Consider the following 23,094-nt stretch of genomic DNA (forward strand, 5'->3'; position numbering starts at 1 on the left):
GAGAACAGTATGGAGGTTCCTTAAAAAACTAAAAATAGAACTACCATATGATCCAGCAGTCCCACTCCTGGGCATATATCTGGAGAAAACCATAATTTGAAAAGATACATGCACCCCAATGTTCATAGCAGCTCTATTTACAAAAGCCAAGACATGGAAGCAACCTAATTGTCCATCTACAGATGAATGGATAAAGATGTGGTATATATATACAATGGAATATTACTCAGTCATAAAAAAGAGTGAAATAATGCCATTTGCAGCAACATGGATGGACCCAGAGATTATCATACTAAGTGAAGTAAGTCAGATGGAGAAAGACAAACATCATATGATATCGCTTACATGAGGAATCTAAAAAAATGATACAAATGAACTTATTTACAAAACAGAAATAGAGTCACAGATGTAGAAAACAAACTTATGGTTACCAGGGAGGAGGGGAGGAGGGATAAATTAAGAGATTGGGATTGACATATACACACTACTATATATAAAACAGATAACTAATAAGGACCTACTGTATAGCACAGGGAACTCTACTCAATACTCTGTAATGACCTATATGTGAAAAGACTCTAAAAAAAGAGTGAATAGGGACTTCCCTGGTGGTCCAGTAGTTAAGACTCTGTGCTCCCAATGCAGGGGGCCCAGGTTCGATCCCTGGTCAGGGAACTAGATCCCGCATGCCACAACAAAGATCCCACACGCAGCAACGAAGATCCCCCGTGCTGCACCTAAGACCCAGTGCAGACAAATAAATAAATAAATATTTAAATATTTAAATGTTAAAAAAAATTAAAAAGAGTGGATATATGTATAACTGATTCACTTTGCTGTACAGCAGAAACTAACACAACACTGTAAATCAACTATACTCTAATAAAAATAAAAATAAAGTAACTATAACAATTTGGAAATTATAAAAGAAAAAGAAACCTGGTGCTTCACCACAGATAGTTTGAGAAGCACTGTTCTATGTGTTTCCCTTTCATCAAAACTAGTGCCAATGTCCAAGAGTACCTATTAGAGAGGAAATGAATATAGGATGGAGGGGGAGAGGTCAGCTGCTCCCACATCAGGAGACAGCCAGCGACCCATGTGGCCACAGGTTCTGCATTGAGTTTTGGCTTCAGGAACTGCTGCTTGGTCTGATGTAAAATAAAGTAGCATAATACCATCTCACAGATTTCTGCTGTTTCAAACACTAAGCTCTAAAATTGGATAAAATCTAGGTGATAAAGCCCCATACATTGCCCAAATGAAGTCTGTAAGTCATCACTTGAGAATTAAAACCTGGACATACATATTATTTGAGAAAGAAAGAAAAAAAAAAAAACAATAACCTAAAGGCCCAACAAGAGTAAACAGCTAAGCAAAGCAATCAACACCTGGTACAGAAGCTGGATTGAATACCACCAAGTAGACAGCAAACTGAACAGGATGAAAACTACACAGAAACTTAGAAATGTGTGCAAAATAATACGTCTCTATTAATTGTAGCAATGTTTATAATGGTAAAAAAAAAATAGAAAATGTATAATAAACAAAGGCCCATCAATAGAGAAAAGGCTGAACGATGTAGACAATGCCCTTGCTTCAAAGACTGAGTTAGATCTCTCCTCACTGTCCTGAAGGGATTTCACAGCATTCTGAAAAGGAAAAAAGCAAGATGCAAAGAGGTATTTGTATGTAGTGTCCCAAGTTTTTTAAATGGGGGAAAAAAGGTCTGTGTATATATCGGAGGTGAGGTATTATTTAAAATGATTATTAGAGGATGGAAGAAGGTATAAAGGTTACCCTCTGGTTGTTAAGATTAGCTACTTGGTGTCTGGGTGGAAGGATTAAGAAAAAATGGAATCAAAGCAAGCCTCCTTCAAAGTTTCCATTAACTTTTAATACAAGATGCTATGCTGTTTATGTAAAATTTTATATATGAGCATATGTGTACATATCTATCTCTATCTCTCTATCAAGAGCTGTTAAAGAACAGTCACCAAAGATATAGTGGTTATCTAGGGCGGAGAGGGGGGACTCCTAGTGATTTTTATTTTCTTCCTTGTATGTTTTTCTTTTGTTTGAATGTTTATAATAACCAGGTATTATTTATATAATAAGAAAAAAACAGCAAAGCTACAACATACACACATCTTAGATGCTTTCCTCATTTCCCACCTGTAACCCATATATTTCCCTCAAGTCCGGTCCCTTCCTCCCAGGCCCCTCCACACCAACTTAGTTCTGGCTCTCATGGTTCCTAATAACTCCTGTTAGGCCCCTTGCCTCAGTCTCTCCCCTCTCCAGTCAGTCCTCCGCATGGAAGCCAGAGTGACCTTTCAAGAATGCCTATCTGGGGCTTCCCTGGTGGCGCAGTGGTTGAGAGTCCACCTGCCGATGCAGGGGACGCGGGTTCGTGCTCCGGTCTGGGAAGATCCCACATGCCGCGGAGCGGCTGGGCCCGTGAGCCATGGCCGCTGAGCCTGCACATCCAGAGCCTGTGCTCCACAACAGGAGAGGCCACAACAGTGAGAGGTCTGCTTACCGCAAAAAAAAAAAAAAAAAAAAAAGAATGCCTATCTGTCCATGATACTTCCCTGCCTGACCCTCTTCTAGGGCTGCTCAATGCCCCAGGCAACAATTCTCAATGGGAGGTACACTCAGTAATCTTCAACACTGCATTTTACAACCTTGTCCACCTCCCCCTGCTCTTCCACTGCATGCCTTGCAGCTCCTGGCTTACCCCCGTACTTTCATTCTTCCCTGCCTACCCCTCCCACCTGCCCATCAACTCATTCAACACCCAAACATGTTCCCTTCTGCAACCACTTCAGCACTTCTCCTCCTGTCTTCCCAGAGTACTCAGTGCTCTGTACACACTTTGTGATAGCACTGAGATCATTCTTTTTAACGAATTTGTTTTCTCTCTCTCCCTATGAGCCATGGGAGGGCAGGAATATATATATCCTCAATATCTTTAGTGAATGAATGAATGAAATGAATGAATAAATGAACTTGTAAAAGCAGAACCCAAAATAGTAAATATAAATGCATGTTAACCATGCATTAACCATGCATGTAAAAGGTCCGTATAAACACTGAAAAGGGGCTGAAAGTCCAGTTATAAAATACATGAGTCACGGGGATATAATGTACAGCATGATGACGATAGTTAATAATGCTGTATTGCATAGTTGAAAGTTGCTAAGAAAGCAGATCTTAAAAGTTCTCATCACAAGAAAAACGTTTTGTTAACTATGTATGGTGATGGGTGTTGACTTTTTGTGATCATTTCTCAATATACACAAAATTCAAATCATCTGGGACTTCCCTGGTGGCGCAGTGGTTAAGAGTCCACCTGCCAACGCAGGGGACACGGGTTCGAGCCCTGGTCTGCAAAGATCCCACATGACACGGAGCAACTAAGCCCGTGCACCACAACGACTGAGCCTGCGCTCTAGAACCCGCGAGTCACAACTACTGGAGCCCGTGTGCCACAAATACTGAAGCCTGCGTGCCTAGAGCCCATGCTCCGCAGCAAGGGAAGCCACCACAATGAGAAGCCGCGCACCACAACGAAGAGTAGCCCTCGCTTGCCGCAACTAGAGAAAGCCCGCATGCAGTAACGAAGACCCAATGCAGCCAAAAATAAATAAATAAAAATAAATTTATAAAAAAATTCAAATCACTTATGTTGTACACCTGAAACTAATACAGTGTTATATGTCAATTACATCACAATGAAATAAATTAAAATGTCAAAAAAAGAAGAAAGGATGACAGGTAAACATTTTGAAGTTCGCTTTTTCCTTTTCCAGTAGAGTGGTTTCAGCTACTTTTAAAATTACTACCAGTAATTCACCCAACAAATAATTTATATTCAAATTACCAAAAGTTTACTACAGTTTAAATCCCTATAAAATGAAACAGAAAAGTCCGAAAGAAAGCCATTTTCCCTTTTAAATAAAATAAGAAATTCAGAAAAAAAAAAAAGAAAGAAATTCAGTATTCCTCAACACCATGCCAGCTCTAGAAACAGCATCTCTCCCCCATAAAACATGGCCCAGCTGTGTGGTTACTTACTGGAGTTGAGGAGGATCATGGCCTTGACACAGAGATATTCTTTGTGTTGGAGTTTTAACTCGCGAAACCTTGAAGTCGTTGCCAGGAGCATGTCAAAGATTTCCAGAATTCCTTCTACACATTTCCCTTCATCCCTACAAAAGTCCATTTAGAAATGTAAGGAACATACAGCTTCCGGTAACCATCGAAAGCAATAAGGAGTATTTTCTTTTTAATCTCAAGTTTCATCTTGTACACCCTTTAACTATAACAAGATAGTAATGAGACCACACCCAGAAATGTGAAATTACTAGAATTATTTTTATATAAGGAAGACAGGGCATTTCCTAGAAGTCCATAAAGCAAACATTTGAACATATACTCTTTAGGCAACAGTGTGCACTGGAAGTACATTTTCCTCCTACCTATTCACCAAATGTTTTCTTAAAGGAATACCATTTCTGTTCATTATTTTTGATCTAAACTATGTCAGCCAACCAGATCTCAATATGACACATATTACTAAAATGATATAGTCCATGTTCTCATCAAAAAACTCTGAAGTATTAATGAGGAAAGACTGAACATTACAGAAGCAAATATCCCAAGAAGAAATATTACTTTATATCTAGGGCTTAACTCTCACATCCTGGTGGTCAACTAGAAACTGGTGGGGCAACTAAGAGACATTTAAATGCACTTTGAAGAAAAGCTAATATGACATACAAAGAAATCACAATTACAGAAGATGGATTAGAATCAGGAAAGGAAGGTAGAAATGGAGACATGGTAATTTTGATGTGCCAAAGATTATTTGTAAGCAAAAGTTTTAGACAAACTTTGGACCATGTAATCGAGATTCTTTTGAGCACTCCTTACGGAAATGAATGTTTAAGCATACTTTTGAAGTAAATTACTTGAACTGTACCTAGAAAATACCAGCTTCAATTCACTCCAGCCAGACACACATTATTCCACCTCACTGCTCCCAAAACAACTTCCATTATCATCAGTCATAGAGCTACTGGAAGTCCTTGACAAGCAAGCAGTTAGATGATTTCGTCACGAAACATTCATTTGCTTCTAAAAGCCTGCAGTACACAGCAAAGGGCAGCTATGGTGGCCATGAGTTTCTGCAAGTTTCATTTTCAGTCTCTGTAGCAGCCCCTGAAGGAGACCTGAGATCTTCAAAGAACTGGCTGGTCCCTCCTCCTTCTCCCAACCCCAAGCCAGGACATTTCCAGTGATGGTAGTAGTTGGAGAAAGGGCCTCTGTAGAGTTCAAATCAACTGACACCAGTGGGTACTACCAATCCTGCTAAAGCCTTTCCTATTTGGTGCTATGCTTGGATGCCCGCTTACCAGGATCCTGCAGTCCACAGCGTTCACACCCCCACAAGCTCACTACACAAAGCTACAAGTATACAAACTGTGCTCACTGGCAAACAAGCGTGGTAACTTTGGAAACCAGTTTAGACTTTCTGAAAGCGCACAGGTTAAGTGATAAAATGTCAGTGCTCCCTAGAAGTCACTCCTAAGGGAAAGGCCACCTTGGAGAATCAGAGCCCTGGGCAAAGGGTGCCAAAATCTATAGGAAAGCCCCAGCCCTCCATATGCCATCCGCCCACCTCCCCTGCTCTGGGTTTTCCCAGGCAGCCTGCTGCTAGTGTCCAGTAAGGACATGCAAGCCGTGAACATAGCAGAGGCACAAGAAATACTTATTCACTTATTCACTTGAATGCCCCTCAAGCCAATCATCAAATCACTCAGCCTAGAACAATTAATTATTGGAAACTGTAATTGGTGGGCTTAAGGACATCTGATACTGAGAAAAGCTAGTTTTAAAATATCTCTGGGGGCAAAAACAAAAAATCCAACAAGTCCTGCATTGACAATTTAATAGTTTGGCTCTTTACTCTTTTGTGAGATTCAGAGGTGGGGTCACGGGCACATGTGTGCATGCACACACATGCATGCACGCACGCACACACGCACACACACAGGCACGCACACACACACACCTCCCCAAGTAGTATGACAAGGGGACTCATTTGAAATCAATCCTATTTTGCAGAAGCTGCCACCTGTGCCTAAAAACACATCTCTAAATACTGAAGTTAGCACCATTTCCTCATCGAAATACATACAATTTAAAATGTAAATTCATATTTCAAAAATGGAGGTAGAGGGACTTCCCTGGTGGTCCAGTGGGTAAGTCAGGGGGCCCGGATTCCATCCCTGGTCAGGGGAACTAGATCCCGCATGCCACAACTAAGAGTCCGCATGCCACAACTAAGACCCGGTGCAGCCAAAATAAATAACTAAATTTTTTTTTTTTAATGGAGGTAGAGTTTATATTTTAGGGTATCTTAGGCCTTGATAAACGCTGTAGCTCAAAGTAATCAGAACATATGCACCGCATGGAAAAAGTGAATTTCTCAACCAGCTGTAAAGAGCTAGGTCTGATTGCTTTCTCCAGCAGGTGTGAGAGCCAACCATCTCATTCAAGGGGTGGCAAGGTTAGAATATTTTTATTCACTTCACAGGCTGTAGAAAACAAATACATTTCTAGAAAATAAATGAGAAATATAGGGGCAATAAGGTACAATATCTTATAAAGGACACCTTAATAGAGTTCTACTTTACAATGAGTTATATAGAACAGAGTGAGGAAGGACTTTACAATCAATGAGACCTATTTCATTTATTCTGTAAGTAACTATGATTGACACTGAATTACGAGTAAGAAATTAAGACAGGTTTAAAAGATCTGAATTTAACCTAGTGGGTATATGAGTTGGATGTTAAAATACTGAAACAATATATCAATCAAACCAAACTACTCATGGAAATTTACTTTTACACTCCATTTCCCCATAAACCAGAGCTAAATAAAAATAAAAGTAGTAATTCCATGTGGACTATCTTATATTTGATAATCACTCCCTTTATAAAAGAAAAATATTCTGTTTGATACCAAGGACAATGTGTTGAAAGAGTGGGCTTCCCTTTGGGGTTCACTGTTTTGTACTGACATATATATATCCGCTGGCAGCACACATGTGGCTAATGGACCACAGTTTGTCTATCTTTGTGTGGGTGGCAATAGGGTTGGGAGAGCTTAGCACATGGGAAGGACTTAAATATTGAACTCAGGTGAAATGATCTGAGTACAAAAGGGAAATACAAATTCAAAAGTGAAAATTCTGCCAGTCTCTTGAAGAAAATTCAATATACAAATACCTGAGGTGAATGCAAACTCAGTACATTTACACTTGTGAGTCCACAGAACTCCATAAACATCCACTTCCTCTGACTTTTTAATAACATTTGACAGTTTCCTACTGATGCTAAGGACACATAATGTCTTAGCATATATGCTTTTTTGAGCAAGTAGAAGTTCAGATTCTGTGGTAGATCTTCACATGAATTGGGATTCTAGTGATTACTAAAAGAACTACCTTGTTAGAAATAAGCTGAGATACCCGGATTTTCCTCTCATCCTCAGTAGGTTCAAGTTTTCTCGCTGCAGAAGCCTCAACAAGAATAAAGGGAAACAAATTATAGTCTCAGTCTCCACAAATAAATAGGCTAATTTAATTGTATTCACTGCTTACATGGTCATACCACCACTTAAAGGAACTCTGACAGGACAATCTACCAAAAGACAATTATTTTCATGTAGTGTGAAAATTATTTATTCACGTTGCAAAAAAGATTCACAATAGAACACTTTTATGGTGCATGATCCCTGACTTTTGGAATAAGTCACATTTTGAACATTTTTGAATAAGCAACTCCTCCAGAAACATACCCATTACATTAAAATGTATTTATCTGTATAACAGATGCACTAAGAGTCTCGGACTTGAAATTCTATACTTTACAGAGTGCTCAAATCAAGTAGGGACTGCAACAAAAAATAACCACTAGTAGGCACTCCAAAAACATGCCTGTTCAACGTGAATGCATTTACAATTCCCAAGAATTCCTCTTTTATCCTCAAATATACTCAATTTCTACGTTGTAAAAAATAAGACATCCAAAAATTTATAAAGTAATGTGAGTCTATTAAAATAACATATAAGAAAAATTACTTTTTTTTCTTCTATTACTTAACCAACAGGTAAGCCTAAAATTTATCTGGGATTGGTGTCAATTTACAGTAATTTATATACACACGGGAGTTAAAGAACCCACACAAAGAGGTAAGTTAGTTGTACTAAAAACCAGGAATGAAATAGTCACTGAAAAAAAACACTAAATGTGGCATCAATTTAGAAATCAAGACAAAAAATAAAATAACCCAATCCCAAAGTCTGCAAATTTATTGGTTCACCAAAGAATAGAACTTCTTCCTAGCACTAACTTCTAGGGAATTTTATGTGTATATTTGTGTGTGTGTGTGCCTTTATTTAAATGCCAAGTGGAATATAATGAGTGAATGAATGAATGAATGAATGAGACTGATGGCTTGGCTGGGTGCTTGGCCCTGCAGCCTGCCTTGCAACATGGTACCCTGAGATGAGAGGAGGAGGAGCAGGCTTCTGAGGTGCACAGAGAGTAAAACAGAGTTGTTCTAAGATAAAAGAATAAAGTAGAAAGTTACTTTGCCTTTTGGCCTCCTCCTCTTTCCTCTTCCAGTTCTCTATCCTGCTGGGAGGCATGTACTGTTGTAGGTAAGAGTGTGGACTTCACAGCCAGCCCCTGTGCCCAGCTCCATCACTTGCTAACTGCAGGTAAGTTACCTACCTCCTGTTTCCATATCTGAAGGACAGGGATAATAATGGTGCTTACCCATAAAGGGCTGTTGTGAAGATGAAATGACTTAACACATATCAGTGCTTAGGATGGTGCATGGAAGCCAATAAGTTAGCTATTTTGATTGCTACTGAAGGGTTTGGGCTTCCAGAACCTCCCTCTGGGCTTGCTCCTACTGGAGCCACAGTCCACGCTCCAGCTCTTCCCAACGGCCCTGTTCTCCACCAACACACCTCTGTTACTTAGAACAGTGTTCTTTGTCAATGCTGTCATCCATGACAACAGACAGAATGGGTGCTAATTCCCAGGGCTATTACTTTTCACCTGAGTAAGGTGTGCATGGGGATCTTCTGATGATCTAAAGAGGCAATGCCAAGGGGCAGATCCTTTCCATTCATAACACTAGGCATCCTTCTTTGTGCAGAGTCAAATGTGACTGAATATTCAACACTAGCACTTTTTTCAATATAAGGAATGTGGACATCAATTTCCATGGAGATTTTCAAACTGTTCAAATTTACTCCAAGAAAGCATTCTACTTTTCTCCTAAAGAGCCTGAGTGTTGTACATTCCAGCTTTCCCTCCATGAACAGTTCACCTAAGTCAATTAAAAATTGGTTCCTTTTCTGCACCATCTTTAAAAGAAAACCAAATGCAACCAAGTTATCACATTAACACTATCGTTCCCCAGTTTCCGTTAACTTTCATCTGGTTTTAATAGCCATTCATTCCACGGCTATTGCCAAAAATGCTATATAGTACATGTAGTTAGAGTGAGTTAAAGCATGTTAAAATAAACTTGGTAGATTTGTAAGAATTTCATCACCTGTCCAAATAGCTGGAGATGTACAGGGTCCCTACCAGTGGAAAGAACAGCAGGACAGCTTAAAATGATAACCTGAAAATGGAGTTTTTTAGTGCAGAAAAATCTAAGTTGATGTGTACACTTAGTGGCCACATACCCTGCAGGACACAGGCCCCTGTTGTGGTCTGGCCAGTGAATGCGGCCACACTGAAAGAATAGGTAAGAATGAGTCACAGGACACTTAATCATTGTGCCCATGCTCTCCTTCTTGGGTTCTTGACCCAGTGAAGGAACTCATGACATCATCCTCCTCTTACCTACCCTCTCAGGAGTAAGGTTTTAATTGCAGAACCCAGGACCTTGTTCCCACTTCACTCAGTGCCTCACTCAAACCAGTTGGAGAAGAAACACAAAGTATTTTTTTCTCACCTGTCCAGAACGAGGTCTGGAGCAAAGATGAGCTTGCCGGGGTGGTTGATGGAGCGCCACATCAGCCCCACCATGAGCACCTCCAACCAGCAGCTCTCCAAGAGCCGCACTTGGTCGTACAGGCTGAGCTCCACGAAGCCTGGGGAAAGCAAGAGGCCGTGAGCACACCCCACCCTCCTCCTCAGCTTCCCCGTTCCATAAAAACAGAAGAGCAAGGTTTGAAAAGCTACGAAAACACAAATCATACAGGGGAGAAAAGTCAATATTTTAAAGACATTGCTAAATGCTGACAAGTGAGAAAATCTTGAACTCAAAGTGAGTACTCACTATTTTCTAGTCTCAAACCCCTTCTAGAGAGAAATGTACTTCATTCAGAATTTCTAAAGGACTGTCACCTGGGCTTATACAGCTCCCCAGACAGATGCTAGGGAAGAACAGAAAGCTGGCCCTGACCTTTGTTGGTTATATCCTAATAATCCCTCTGCACTACTGAGAAAGACAGAGCTCAGCTGCCAGTCAGAGGGGCTGCCAATCTGGCCCAGCCCATGACTGGGGCTAGGAGGAGTGGGGGGATGGGATAGTGGGGGTGGCGGATGGGAGGCTTGCAGAGAGAGCAGGGCCAACCCCTGCAGAAAGTCAGAGCTCCAGCTGAAAGAGTTTCATCCATTGCTTAACATTTCCCATCTAGCGTTAGAATCATTCTTCTGAGTAGGTGTGCTGTCTCTAAGCTACTCTACGCTGAAGAGGATAGGTAACAACCGAAACAGGTCCCTAAGGGAGGTGAGCACTTCAGAAGGAGAGATCGCTGGTGTTTCCTCCATAAGCCACCGTAAGAGGAGGAGGCAGTATAATATAAATATAGTAAATAAAAACAAATGGCTTTGGAGTGCAATGCATTCTGCTTAGAACCCTGCTCGGCCTCATCCCAGCGAGTTACTTAATCTCTTATTAAGTCTTTGTTTTCTTACAGGAAAAATGGGGGCAACAAGTCCTATCTCTGAGAATTTCCTACAGCTAGGATCTCTCATCATCCTCATTTCACAGATGAGGAAACCATGGCACAGAGAACACACATGGCTCAAATCTTTGAACAATTATAACACAAATCTTCACAAAGGAGAATTTAATAGAGTAATGAATGGAAAGATGGATAAATCCTTTCCAAAGCCACATCCTACACTCAATTCTGGTTCCTGATATGTGTACACGTTTCAATCTCACCCACAGTTATAGACAATAAGCCTACCCAAAGGAGATCAAGCTTTTCATACTTGTAGATATTCAACAAAACCAAGGCTAGGTGATATTCCAATTTTTTTTTGGTTTAGACAATGACTATATTAGCTGAGAAAGGGGGGGGGGAATCCCACAGCTTCAGACTATGCCTAAGCTTTCTGAAAATTTTCCAAAATACCAGGCTTGAAGAGGGACTAATGCAGCTTAAGAGTCTGGTTTTGTTTTGGCACAAAGAAGCTGCACAGCTCTCAGGAGTAATTAATTTCGCCACTACTCTCCACGTGGGATCTTGAAAACTAGGCTTGGAATACACGTAGAGCAAAAGCTAGAGGAAATTGCGTCAGTATTGTCTCCTATGGGAAAGAGCTGAGAAAAAAAACAGCATTCTGGCAAAGGTGAAGATGCTAGATTATCAAAACCATAGTGGAAAACCCGGAAATTCTCAGAAAGCTCAGAAGCAAACAAATGACCCCCTATGGACACTATTACCTGAGGCTCTTACACCCAGCTGCTCTTCACCCAGCTTCATGCCCCCTTCTCAATCTTTAAAATGTGCTTAATGCAGTTGCTGACCTCCAGGCCATAGAAATTGTCCCTAGTGGCTTAGAACCTGGAGAGAGACCTCATTTCTTAGACAAATGTATAGACGTACATGGAGAAGCCCTTCCAGGGGAATGGTGGGTTGCTGTCATTCTATGTTAGAATCCTTGATTCATTCTTTCACAGAAACACCAACTCAAATAATAATTAGATGGTGACAATGCAGTATTTGTTACAAACTGGTCTTGGAAAGTGGACACATTATAGGATAGAAAATGAATGTTCTAAATGACAATTTATGAACAACCAAACCCATTTTTAACTCTATCAAGTTAAAAAGCATTCCAGGTTTATTGATGATTCATGTTACTTCTACAGCTGATTTACTCTATTTATCCACATATATGTACATACTACTGATTCTTTCTCTATTGGAACAAAATTTTACAATTCCTATTTAGCATCTGAGAAACGTTTCACTTTCATACTGGTCATACTGGGCCCCACCCCTCCTCCCAAAGTGAGAAGTCCACAGCCAAGAGATGGGTTAAGGTGGAGCCCAGATCCCTTCCTTTTAGACCATGTTCCGGGTCCCAGGACCCTAGAATTTCCTGCCTAAATGGCCTCATATCCACTTCCAGAGCCTGGGTGGGTCTCCTCCCTGGGTCCATCATCCCAGACCAGATCTAGGCATGAGATGTGGCCAACAGGCTAGTATCTGTAGGAGATGTGGACAGGTAGAATGGGGTGTGTGCAAGGTGGTGTGGGATGGATCCAGGAGTGGGAGAAGAAGGCAGAGAGTCAGGAAGAGAAGGGGTCCACCATATACAACTCTTTCTGCACTGCCTTGTCTGATACAGAACTCAGAAGAATTCAAGAATTCTAAACTGGAACCTGGCCTTCCAGGACGTGTTGAAGGCACACATGTCAAAATAGGAAGAAAGAACATATTTCATTTAAAGGTTATAAATCAAGCTCTCAAACTGCTAAATACCCAAGACACAATGTGGACCTCCATTTTGTATTCTTGCCCCATAAATGTTAGAGGCGGCCCTTTCCACAAATAAATTTAAAGCTAAGACCCAGAAAGCCCTACCCGGAATTTTCTTGGCCCAGCCGATCATGTGTACCAGTTCCTTGTCAGCCAGCTTGGTCAGGGACATCATCATGGAGGCCTCGGTGAAGGGCGTGCTGGGGCGGCTCACGAGCACGTGGGGCGGCTCGGCATCGAGGAGTGTGAGCACCAGCTGCTCTGGGCTCAGGGCACTCAGTAGCAGCTCCTTCACACGGGTCACGTGCCCACCATTTTTCTTGGCTTTGCTCAGGCAGTGCAGCTGCTCATCAGAATTTCTCTGCCTTCGAACTACGCGGTACCCACACCTTTCTCTCCGGGAGCCTAAAGCAGAGAGCAGATGATAACACACTGCTTTCCCGTCTCTTCTCCAACCCAGCAGTCAAGTTCCCCCAGTCGCCAGGGTAAAAATGAAGCAGTGATATCACTGGAAGACCTGAGTCTATTCACAGAATGTGCCTTAGAACAGGAGCCTGACTTTTATTTCTGGAGCTTGTGGGGCACATACTAAAGATTAGTATATTTGTGACTGACTGTACTGGCAAAATCAGTAATGACTTTTTAGGGACAATAGCCCAAATGATCTTTAGGTTTCCATTTCAAGATCATCTATTCTATTTCTAAATCTAAATCCATTTCTCTTTTAAAGAGTGCTGGTATACCTCAGTTTCCAAACCATGAAATTAGGAATCTTCTTCAGGAAGAAGATAAGGAAAAGTTAGGAACTGAATATAAATAATGCACTTTTAATAATACATCCTTAAATTCTTTTGCATGTGTGTGTGTGTGTCTGTGTATTCTTTTTACATACTTAACACAAATAAGTTTATTTCAAACAATAAAGTAATTGACATTTTGTGGCTGTTTCCTGTGGGACGCGGTGGTGGCGGTTGGGTCGGGAGAGTGGGAGACTCTTCGGCTAGTTTTTCCTGCTTGTTTTCTCCTCCTTTTTTTTTCTGTCGGTAGAGCGCAGTTATGGGTCGCAAGAAGAAGAAGCAGCTGAAGCCGTGGTGCTGGTATTGTAATAGAGATTTTGATGATGAGAAGATCCTTATACAGCACCAAAAAGCAAAGCATTTTAAATGTCATATATGTCATAAGAAATTGTATACAGGACCTGGTTTAGCTATTCATTGCATGCAGGTGCATAAAGAGACAATAGATGCAGTACCAAATGCAATACCTGGGAGAACAGACATAGAGTTGGAAATATATGGTATGGAAGGTATTCCAGAAAAAGACATGGATGAAAGACGACGACTTCTTGAACAGAAAACACAAGCAGAGAGTCAAAAAAAGAAGCAACAAGAGGATTCTGATGAATATGATGATGATGACTCTGCAGCTTCAACTTCATTTCAGCCACAGCCTGTTCAACCTCAACAAGGTTATATCCCCCCAATGGCACAACCAGGACTACCACCAGTTCCAGGAGCACCAGGAATGCCTCCAGGCATACCTCCATTAATGCCAGGTGTTCCTCCTCTGATGCCAGGAATGCCACCAGTTATGCCAGGAATGCCACCTGGATTGCATCATCAGAGAAAATACACCCAGTCATTTTGCGGTGAAAACATAATGATGCCAATGGGTGGAATGATGCCACCTGGACCGGGAATACCACCTCTGATGCCTGGTATGCCAGCAGGTATGCCCCCTCCTGTTCCACGACCTGGAATTCCTCCAATGACTCAAGCACAGGCTGTTTCAGCACCAGGTATTCTTAACAGACCACCTGCACCAACAGCAACAGTTCCAGCTCCACAGCCTCCAGTTACTAAGCCTCTTTTCCCCAGTGCAGGACAGATGGGGACACCTGTAACAAGCTCAAGTACAGCTTCATCCAATTCAGAAAGTCTGTCTGCGTCTTCTAAAGCTCTGTTTCCTAGCGCAGCACAAGCTCAGGCAGCTGTCCAAGGACCTGTTGGTACAGATTTCAAGCCCTTAAATAGTACTCCTGCAACAACTACAGAACCCCCAAAGCCTACATTCCCTGCATATACACAGTCTACAGCTTCAACCACTAGTACAACAAATAGCACTGCAGCTAAACCAGCAGCTTCAATAACAAGTAAGCCTGCTACACTTACGACGACCAGTGCAACCAGTAAGTTGATCCATCCAGATGAGGATATATCGCTGGAAGAGAGAAGAGCACAGTTACCTAAGTATCAACGTAATCTTCCTCGACCAGGACAGGCTCCCATTGGTAATCCACCTGTTGGACCAATTGGAGGTATGATGCCACCACAGCCAGGCATTCCACAGCAACAAGGAATGAGACCCCCAATGCCGCCTCATGGTCAGTATGGTGGTCATCATCAAGGCATGCCAGGTTATCTTCCTGGTGCTATGCCGCCATATGGGCAGGGACCGCCAATGGTGCCCCCTTACCAAGGTGGGCCTCCTCGACCTCCGATGGGAATGAGACCTCCTATAATGTCGCAAGGTGGCCGTTACTGATCTTACTTCATCCAGTCTGATAGGTTTGGAGATTAAACCTTTTCTCAACTTGTGCTGTTTATATAGCCAAGCTTCCGTCAATAAGGCTTCATTGTGACTTTAACAAACATTATCTTCCCACATACCAGGAACTATTGGACATTTATTTTACATGGGAAAGTTTATTTGGAATAATAAAGCAAGAACTTTTCCTGAAGTTGCAATTTTAAAAAAAATAAAAAATAGAAAAAAATAAAAAAAAATAAAGTAATTGAAAAAATCTGGAAAATATAGACGAGCACAAATTTTGGCTTAAAGTCAGTTTTCTTTTTTATTTATTTATTTATTTATTTTTATTTTTATTTTTTGCGGTACGCAGGCCTCTCACTGTTGTGGCCTCTCCCGTTGAGGAGCACAGGCTCCGGACGCGCAGGCTCAGCGGCCATGGCTCACAGGTCCAGCCGCTCCGCGGCACGTGGGATCCTCCCAGACCGGGGCACGAACCCGTGTCCCCTGCATCGGCAGGCGGACTCTCAACCACTGCGCCACCAGGGAAGCCCCAAAGTCAGTTTTCTTTTAATGCTTTTATACTTTTCCATATTTTGTACACAACTTTATATATGTGTGTATATAATTGTATAACCTCCCTTTTCTTTTTTATTAAAAATATATCATTTTATAACAATTAAAAAATCTGTATAGCATTCTGTTCTGAGTATAGCAACACTTGTTTAAAGTGTCCCCTGTTGATGGAACTCTAGGTTGGCTCCAATTTCTTTGCTACTATATTACACATTACAATGAAAATGCATCTTTGTACCTGTATCCAATTACTCCCTTATAATAAAGAGAAAGAAGTCAAGCTGCTGAACCAAGTTGCTCGTTTAAATTAAAATTTAAAATTTTGATACGTATTGATAGATTGCCCTTCAAAACTATTTTAAAATCTATAATCTAAATAATACTTTAAGGGCTACCTATTTTCTTATAACACCGTTGGACATTAAAAATCATTTTTAATCTTTGCTAATCTGGCAAGTGACTAAACAATCTCATTTTACTTTGTATCTTTTCAATTACTAGCAAGGTTGACTAAAATGTTTGCCCTTCATTTTCTCTTACTTGTATATTGCCTATTTGCTTCTTTTGCTCTTTATCTCCTTAATTACCTACAAAGGCTCTTTATATAGGAATGATAACTTTTGTTGTATTCAATATTTGTCTTAGTTGTTAATATATCTTTTAACTCTGCTCATGGTGTCTTCTGTCATAAGAAGATTTAGTACATAGTCACATCTGTCTTTTTGTTTCACATAAAGATTACACAAATATTCTCCCATATCTTTTTTAAACACTTTTGTGGTTCAAACCTATTTGAAATTTTATGTATGTTTCTATTATGTCATACTGATATTTCATTTTATGCCTTTCCAAATGGATGTACAACTTTCCACATACCATTTATTAAGTAAGCTTTTCCCATTGATTTTTATAAAATGCCTTGTCATTTAATAAATAATTGTGTATAAAAGTATCTTCTTCCAGATTTTCTACTCTTTTTCATAGATCTATTTTTCTATTCCTGTGCTGGTACCAAAACGTTTCAGTTATGTAAGTTTATATAGCAGAACACAGTGGGATAATGTCTTTAAGAAAGAAGCTTTCGGATTTTCCTGGTGGCTCAGTGGTTAAGAATCCACCTACCAATGCAGGGGACACAGGTTCAAGCCCTAGTCTGGGAAGATCCCACGTGCTGAAGAGCAACTAAGCCCATGTGCCACAACTACTGGACCTGCGCTCTAGAGCCCATGAGCCACAACTACTGATGCCTGTGAGCCACAACTACTGAGCCTGTGAGCCACAACTACTGAGCCCGTGAGTCACAACTACTGAAGCCCATGTGCCTAGAGCCCATGCTCCACAACAAGAGAAGCCACCACAATGAGAAGCCCGGGCACTGCAACGAAGAGTAGCCCCCGCTCGCCACAATTAGAGAAAGCCCGCACTCAGCAACAAAGACCCAACTAGCCAAAAATAAATTACTTAAAATAAATAAATTTAAAAGAAAAAAAGAAAGAAGCTTTCAATTCAGAATTATATTCCCAGCTAACCTATCATTCAAGAGTGAGGATAAATTAAAGGCATTTTCAGTTTAAAAAGATTGGGAACATATATCACTCACAGCCCCTTTGAAATAAATACTATGTTCTTTGGGATGGAGAAAAATGAACCTGAAGGAAGCAAAGGAAGTCAAGAAGCAGTGGTAAGAAAATAAGCTGGTAAATATGTGAGTAAATCTGAAAAACACTGAATAAAATAATAATAATTTTTCGAGGTACAGGAACAAGGTAGAACCAAAATACCAGACAATAACATATAAGATGAGAGAGGAATAATTTTGACTAGAACATTCGAAAAATTTTTATTTAGGAAAAGAGATATCTATTAGAGAGAGTGGCTTGATTCTAAAATTCATCAGGAATGCATGCTAAAAATAGAAATAGTGTCACTAAAAGAATTAAAACAGAATGTATTATTTCAAAACTGGCAGAAGAGAAAAAAGGAACCAGGAAAATATGATCAACTCCAAAAAGGAAAAAAAGTAGAAAATATGTCATTAATTTTTTTAAAGCACAAAATAAGATGATAGAAATGAACCCAAATACTAACGATCACAATAAACATAAACAGACTAAATTAATCAATTAAGAGCAACTCTGAGATCAGACATATTTTTTAATCTAGACATAGACTGGTTATAAGGAATACATCTAACGTGGAGAAAAACTGAAAGTAAAGGGGTAGAAGAAGATACAACAGGCAAAAATTAACCAAATAAATTGGAGTTACTATCAATATCAGACAAAATAAACTTTAAGGCAAAAATCATTATTAAGGTCTCATAAGTAGATTATAAAAGGAAGGTAAATAATTCTAAGCTCATATATATCTAAGCAACAACAAGAAAACACAGCCTACAAACAAAACACCAAAAAGTGATTGAAAGAAAAAGAGAAATTGACAAATACACTATTATCAATATAATGGGATGTTTTAATGTATCTCTCTCAGCAACTAACAAAATAGATGGGGAAAAAGAATATAGAACATTTGAACTGCACAATTAAGAAGCCTAAGCTATAAAAACTCATGGAATTTGCAAAAATTATCACATAACAAGCCATTAATAAAACTTTAACTAAAACTGATATCATATAGAACATATTATCTGACCACAATAAAAATAGAAATCAGTAACAAAAATATAACTTCCAAAGTCCTATGAGCACAAAAATATTTCTAAATATTCATTGGTTAAAGACAAAAATGTAAGATGGAATTTAAAAAGACATAAGTCGGGCTTCCCTGGTGGCGCAGAGGTTGAGAGTCCGCCTGCCAATGCAGGGGACACGGGTTCGTGCCCCGGTCCAGGAGGATCCCACATGCCGCGGAGCAGCTGGGCCCGTGAGCCATGGCTGCTCAGCCTGTGTGTCCAGAGCCTGTGCTCCACAATGGGAGAGGCCACAACAGTGAGAGGCCCGTGTACCGCAAAAAAAAAAAAAAAAAAAAAAAAAGACGTAAGTCAAGATGTTGTTAGCATGGGCACAACATTTATATGAATCTTCCCTAAAAAAAACTAAAAGTTAAAATTAGAATGCCTAGTTTCTATACTCCCACCATTGTGTTTTTTCACGAAATTCAATTGTCCACATTTATACAAAGAAATATTAGTTAGGAGGTATGAGCAAATTTAAATTATTTGCTTCCAAGAAAATTTATCTGAATTTCCCTTATCCTTGGCTAATTGCAGTAGAAGAAAGGGCTCTATTCATCTAGGGATAACTGAATCAAAATTTTCATGAAAAGAATTAAAAGCCTAAAATGTAATTCATTTTATTAGTAATCAGATAAAGTGCTATTATTATTTACACTATATATAATATTATTATTATATTATTAAAGGTCGATTATACCTCCAGGGTAAAATGGGACAAAATGTATGGTTAAGAAAGTATCTTTCTGATCACACATTTCTCTTTTGTGGAGTATATGAGGATAAGGAGTTTACAAAACAGATTTCCATACAAAGTAAAAGGTTTTGATTCCACACATTCAAATTTATTTGACCAAATTTCCCTAACAAAGTTCTATGTATTCTAAGTTAGGATCAATAAAATAAAGCCCCTAGAATCTATTGATAGAGTTCCTAGTTTTAACTGGTAAATCAAGTTGTATTCTATACACTGGAATAAAATGAAATTGAGAAGGTCAAAAAATAAAGTCATTGACAAAGAACTCACATTTTTCTACCAAGGACATTCCTAGTGTTATGGCTTTGACACCGTAATCCAAGCAGTCACTCAGTGTGCCTCTGAGTGAGCTTAATGAGAAAGTACCAAATAGGAGTGCTCCATATTAGAAAGTGCCCCAGCGAAAAGACGATGAGAACAACAACAATGGTAAATGATGATCGTGAGAGCTAATATCTACTGGAAGCTTCTGTATGCCAGACACTGTGTATTATTGTATATAGATTATCCCATCCTGACAACCACCCTAGAGAAAAGGTGCTATTACTATCTCCAACATACAGGGGAGGATCCAGGCACAAGAGAGCTCAAGTAACTTGCCCAAGGTAGAAAAGCTAGAAAATAGCAGAAGCAGTATCTAAAACCAATCAGTGGTCTGAATCCAGAGCTGGTGCTTTTAACAACAATTTTATATCACCTCCCTATCAAATCACTTTCAAGTGTCTATACAGCAGGTGAATAAAGAGATGGCATCCGAAAGATGCCGAGCTATTGTCCCAACACAGGGATCTAGATCAGGTATACAGTTATTCAGATCGGTCTCCTGCCTATTTGCATTTCAGTGTATTCTTATAATGAAGCCTTGTCCCTGAAGCTAGTCTGGGAGGGTACCCTCCTACCATTTAAACACCCATATTAATACCTCAGCAGAAAGAATTGGAAATGCAGAAGAAAAAGGTGATGACAAAAGGGACAGGATTTCTGAATAAAACGGGGAAGTGGAATTATGCAGGAGGATCCAGAATGCAGGGAGAATCCCTAATCCTCTAAGATTGGATAGAAGGAAGAATCTAGATCAAGGGTTTTCTCAGGAGGGAAGACAAGAAGAGGGCTGGGAAAGGAGGGAGGCACAGTTAAGAAAATTCACTCCTAATCCTCTTTTCCCATGGTCAGTAAAGGGCCAAAATATCCATCTGTTTGCACATCAATCCATCTCATTACTTCTGTAATCTAAGATAATGAAATATTTTTTCTTAGCCCTATACAGTGACTTTTTGGTCAAATTCAATGACCTTTTCCAGGAAAAATTCAGGAACATCTCTGAACTCTGCTTTCTGAAACTGTATTGTATCGAAACTCCTAACTTATATGAGCCTTTCAACAAGGGAGAAAGGAAGGAAAAGCAAAATTTAACGCCAGGCACTGTGTTAGGTCTTTATTCCTCACAAAACTCAATGAAGCAGATACCTCTGTTTCAGAGATAAGGAAACCGAGGGCCAGGTAGGTTAGGTCGTTTAAGCATAGTCACTGTTAGCAAGAAGTAATAAGACAAAAAAATGAGATTCCATCTATGTGGGGGGGGGGCGGTGGTCCAGTCCTCCTGTTCTTCTCACCGCATACACTGTCCCCTACAGCTGGAGTGTATGTGCTACTGCCCTGGTCCCAAACCAGGAGAACCACAGCCACTAACAGACTCTAGTACATTAAAAGCGTTTCTAACCTAAGGCTAAATAGGAAATCTTTTTTTTTTAAGTATACAATTTAAAATATCATTTTACTTAAAACATGATACATTTATTTGAAGTCTTTGGTCAGAGGGCCAAGGATTTCTCTTTAAGCACCTCTGCCAATTTAATCACAAGTTACCCTGTCTCTAGATTTTCAGTTTCAGCTTCTTTAAAACAGAGCAAGAACTTAGGCACTCCTAAAGCAATCTGAATGCAGACTCTTTATAGGTGTATAATGGTTTTGCCCCAATCTCACCCATACCTAACCCAATAGCTATTAGTCCTTTACAGTTTTATTCAAAGCTTTCACAGGAACAACTATCTTTTCCTACTCATATTTCATATGTTTGCATAAACTTTAATTAAATTATATGATTTAACAATTACAATGAGTAGAAACAGGTTGGGAAGAAGCCCATTGGTTACTGATAAGGATATAACTGAAGTGGCGTTTATGAAAGTAACCAATACCCACTGGGAGGTCATGGGCATAGGCAGGATATTTTACAGAGGAAATGGAAAACACAAGTGATTTTAGGAAGCCAGAGAACTGTGATTAAATTAAGAGAACTTCTGCTCTAATTCTGAACTAGGGGAGGGAACAGAGAATGTTCAAGGGGCAGAGCTACTAAGAGACTGTCAGGGAGAAAAGAGAGAGGATTTTTTTTTTAATTTTTCAAATAGTTACAAAGAGAGAAATAACAACAAACCACTGCTAAAATACTGGCTGGCAGAAGAATAAGAAAAGTACAGGCAGAGCTGATATGACTGTATATAAACAAGCAAGTATGTACAACAAGTGAATCAAGTTAGCCAGGTGGAGAGAGTGGAGTGTAAGCATCGTCGTCAGTTGTTATACTAATGTTCTCATTTCTCTTTGTTTTTTCATGTATGTATATGTGTGTGTTCACATATATATGCATACATACTGTCTTAGAACAAAATCCATACTCTATGTGCTTTCCACAGGTCTATCATGTTTCTAACTCCTATGCATATTTTATCCACTTTTAGAAAGTTAATGGAGGGATAGGCACGAGTCATCCCAAGTAGCCCACAAGATAGTCAACTTTCTTTTCAGAGCTTTAACCGTGAACATTTACCTGAACTTCATCCTTAGACTTTTCAAGGCCTCAGGCGGATGGTCATCCAGCCCATTTGAGCACCTCAGTGGCTAGAGATCTCTAATTCATGCAGCAGCCTATTCTGTGGTCAGACCACTTGAACTGTAGAAAGTTCTTCCCTACATTGGGCCAAAATCTGCCTCTTACAACTTGCTCCTGTTCACCCCAGCTCTGTCCTCTGCAGCTTTAGAGAGTAAGTCAACACCCCTGCAATGGGACAGCATACACACACCTGAAGATAATTACCATGTTCTAAATCTCCTCTCATCCAGGCTACATGTCTCCAGGTCCTCAAACTGTCCCCAGTTTGACATGGCTCTCAGCATGTCCCACATATCACAGAAGGGGAAGGGAACACTCACCACACTTCACCATCCCGACTTCATAGCACTTCCGAAGTCGGCAGGCCTGGCAGCTTTTACGCCGGTTCTTGTCTATTGTACACTGATTTGTAGCTGGACAAATATAATCATTATGTCCTACAGCAGAGCAAAAAAACAGAAAAACAACAAAAAAAGGAAGTTTATTGTTATAATATTTTGGCTAAATCTCTTCCTGGTCAACAACACAACTAACGCTACCCAGCTGAGAGATAGGAGACATCTTCTTAACCACAGGTACAGGTATAAAAACCAAGTTCAGCCTCATCAGTGCCTTGTTTGTGAGTAAAGGAAACCTAAGAATATTTCAATATCCAAACCTTTTTGAATAGGTTATTCTCTGCATGTTCTTAGAATTCTCAAGAGATACATTTAGAAATAGTCTCCTCTAGACATGGAAAGTGAGACAGTCACCTGAAATTGATTTGCTCCAAGTCACAGGACTCCTTGAGAGTAACACTTGTATCAGGTCACCAAATTCAACTGCTT

The 23,094-nt window shown here is 40.0% G+C and overlaps 2 protein-coding genes across 2 annotated transcripts in view; one reads left to right on the forward strand and one right to left on the reverse strand.

Annotated features, from left to right (window-relative positions):
* Positions 1 to 23,094, reverse strand: part of ESR2 (estrogen receptor 2) — a gene marked incomplete at its 3' end in the record, with an annotated part of 59,863 nt that overhangs the window by 13,752 nt on the left and 23,017 nt on the right. The window contains 5 exon segments of the mRNA XM_081229156.1: positions 4,081 to 4,214; positions 9,124 to 9,177; positions 10,054 to 10,192; positions 12,926 to 13,225; positions 22,588 to 22,704. Of these exon segments, the coding sequence (XP_081085282.1) occupies positions 4,081 to 4,214; positions 9,124 to 9,177; positions 10,054 to 10,192; positions 12,926 to 13,225; positions 22,588 to 22,704 (744 nt within the window).
* Positions 13,756 to 15,565, forward strand: LOC308614165 (BUB3-interacting and GLEBS motif-containing protein ZNF207-like). Its single transcript, XM_081228353.1, has one exon. The coding sequence runs from the start codon at positions 13,877 to 13,879 to the stop codon at positions 15,362 to 15,364; it is 1,488 nt and encodes a 495-aa protein (XP_081084479.1). The 5' UTR covers positions 13,756 to 13,876; the 3' UTR covers positions 15,365 to 15,565.

Source organism: Mesoplodon bidens (assembly GCF_964165515.1).
Source record: "Mesoplodon bidens genome assembly, chromosome: 3".
NCBI classification, from domain to species: domain Eukaryota; kingdom Metazoa; phylum Chordata; class Mammalia; order Artiodactyla; family Ziphiidae; genus Mesoplodon; species Mesoplodon bidens.

What these genes read in the sequence shown, in the direction of transcription:
- LOC308614165 (XM_081228353.1), top strand. Translation starts at nt 13,877, where the DNA reads ATGGGTCGCAAGAAGAAGAAGCAGCTGAAGCCGTGGTGCTGGTATTGT.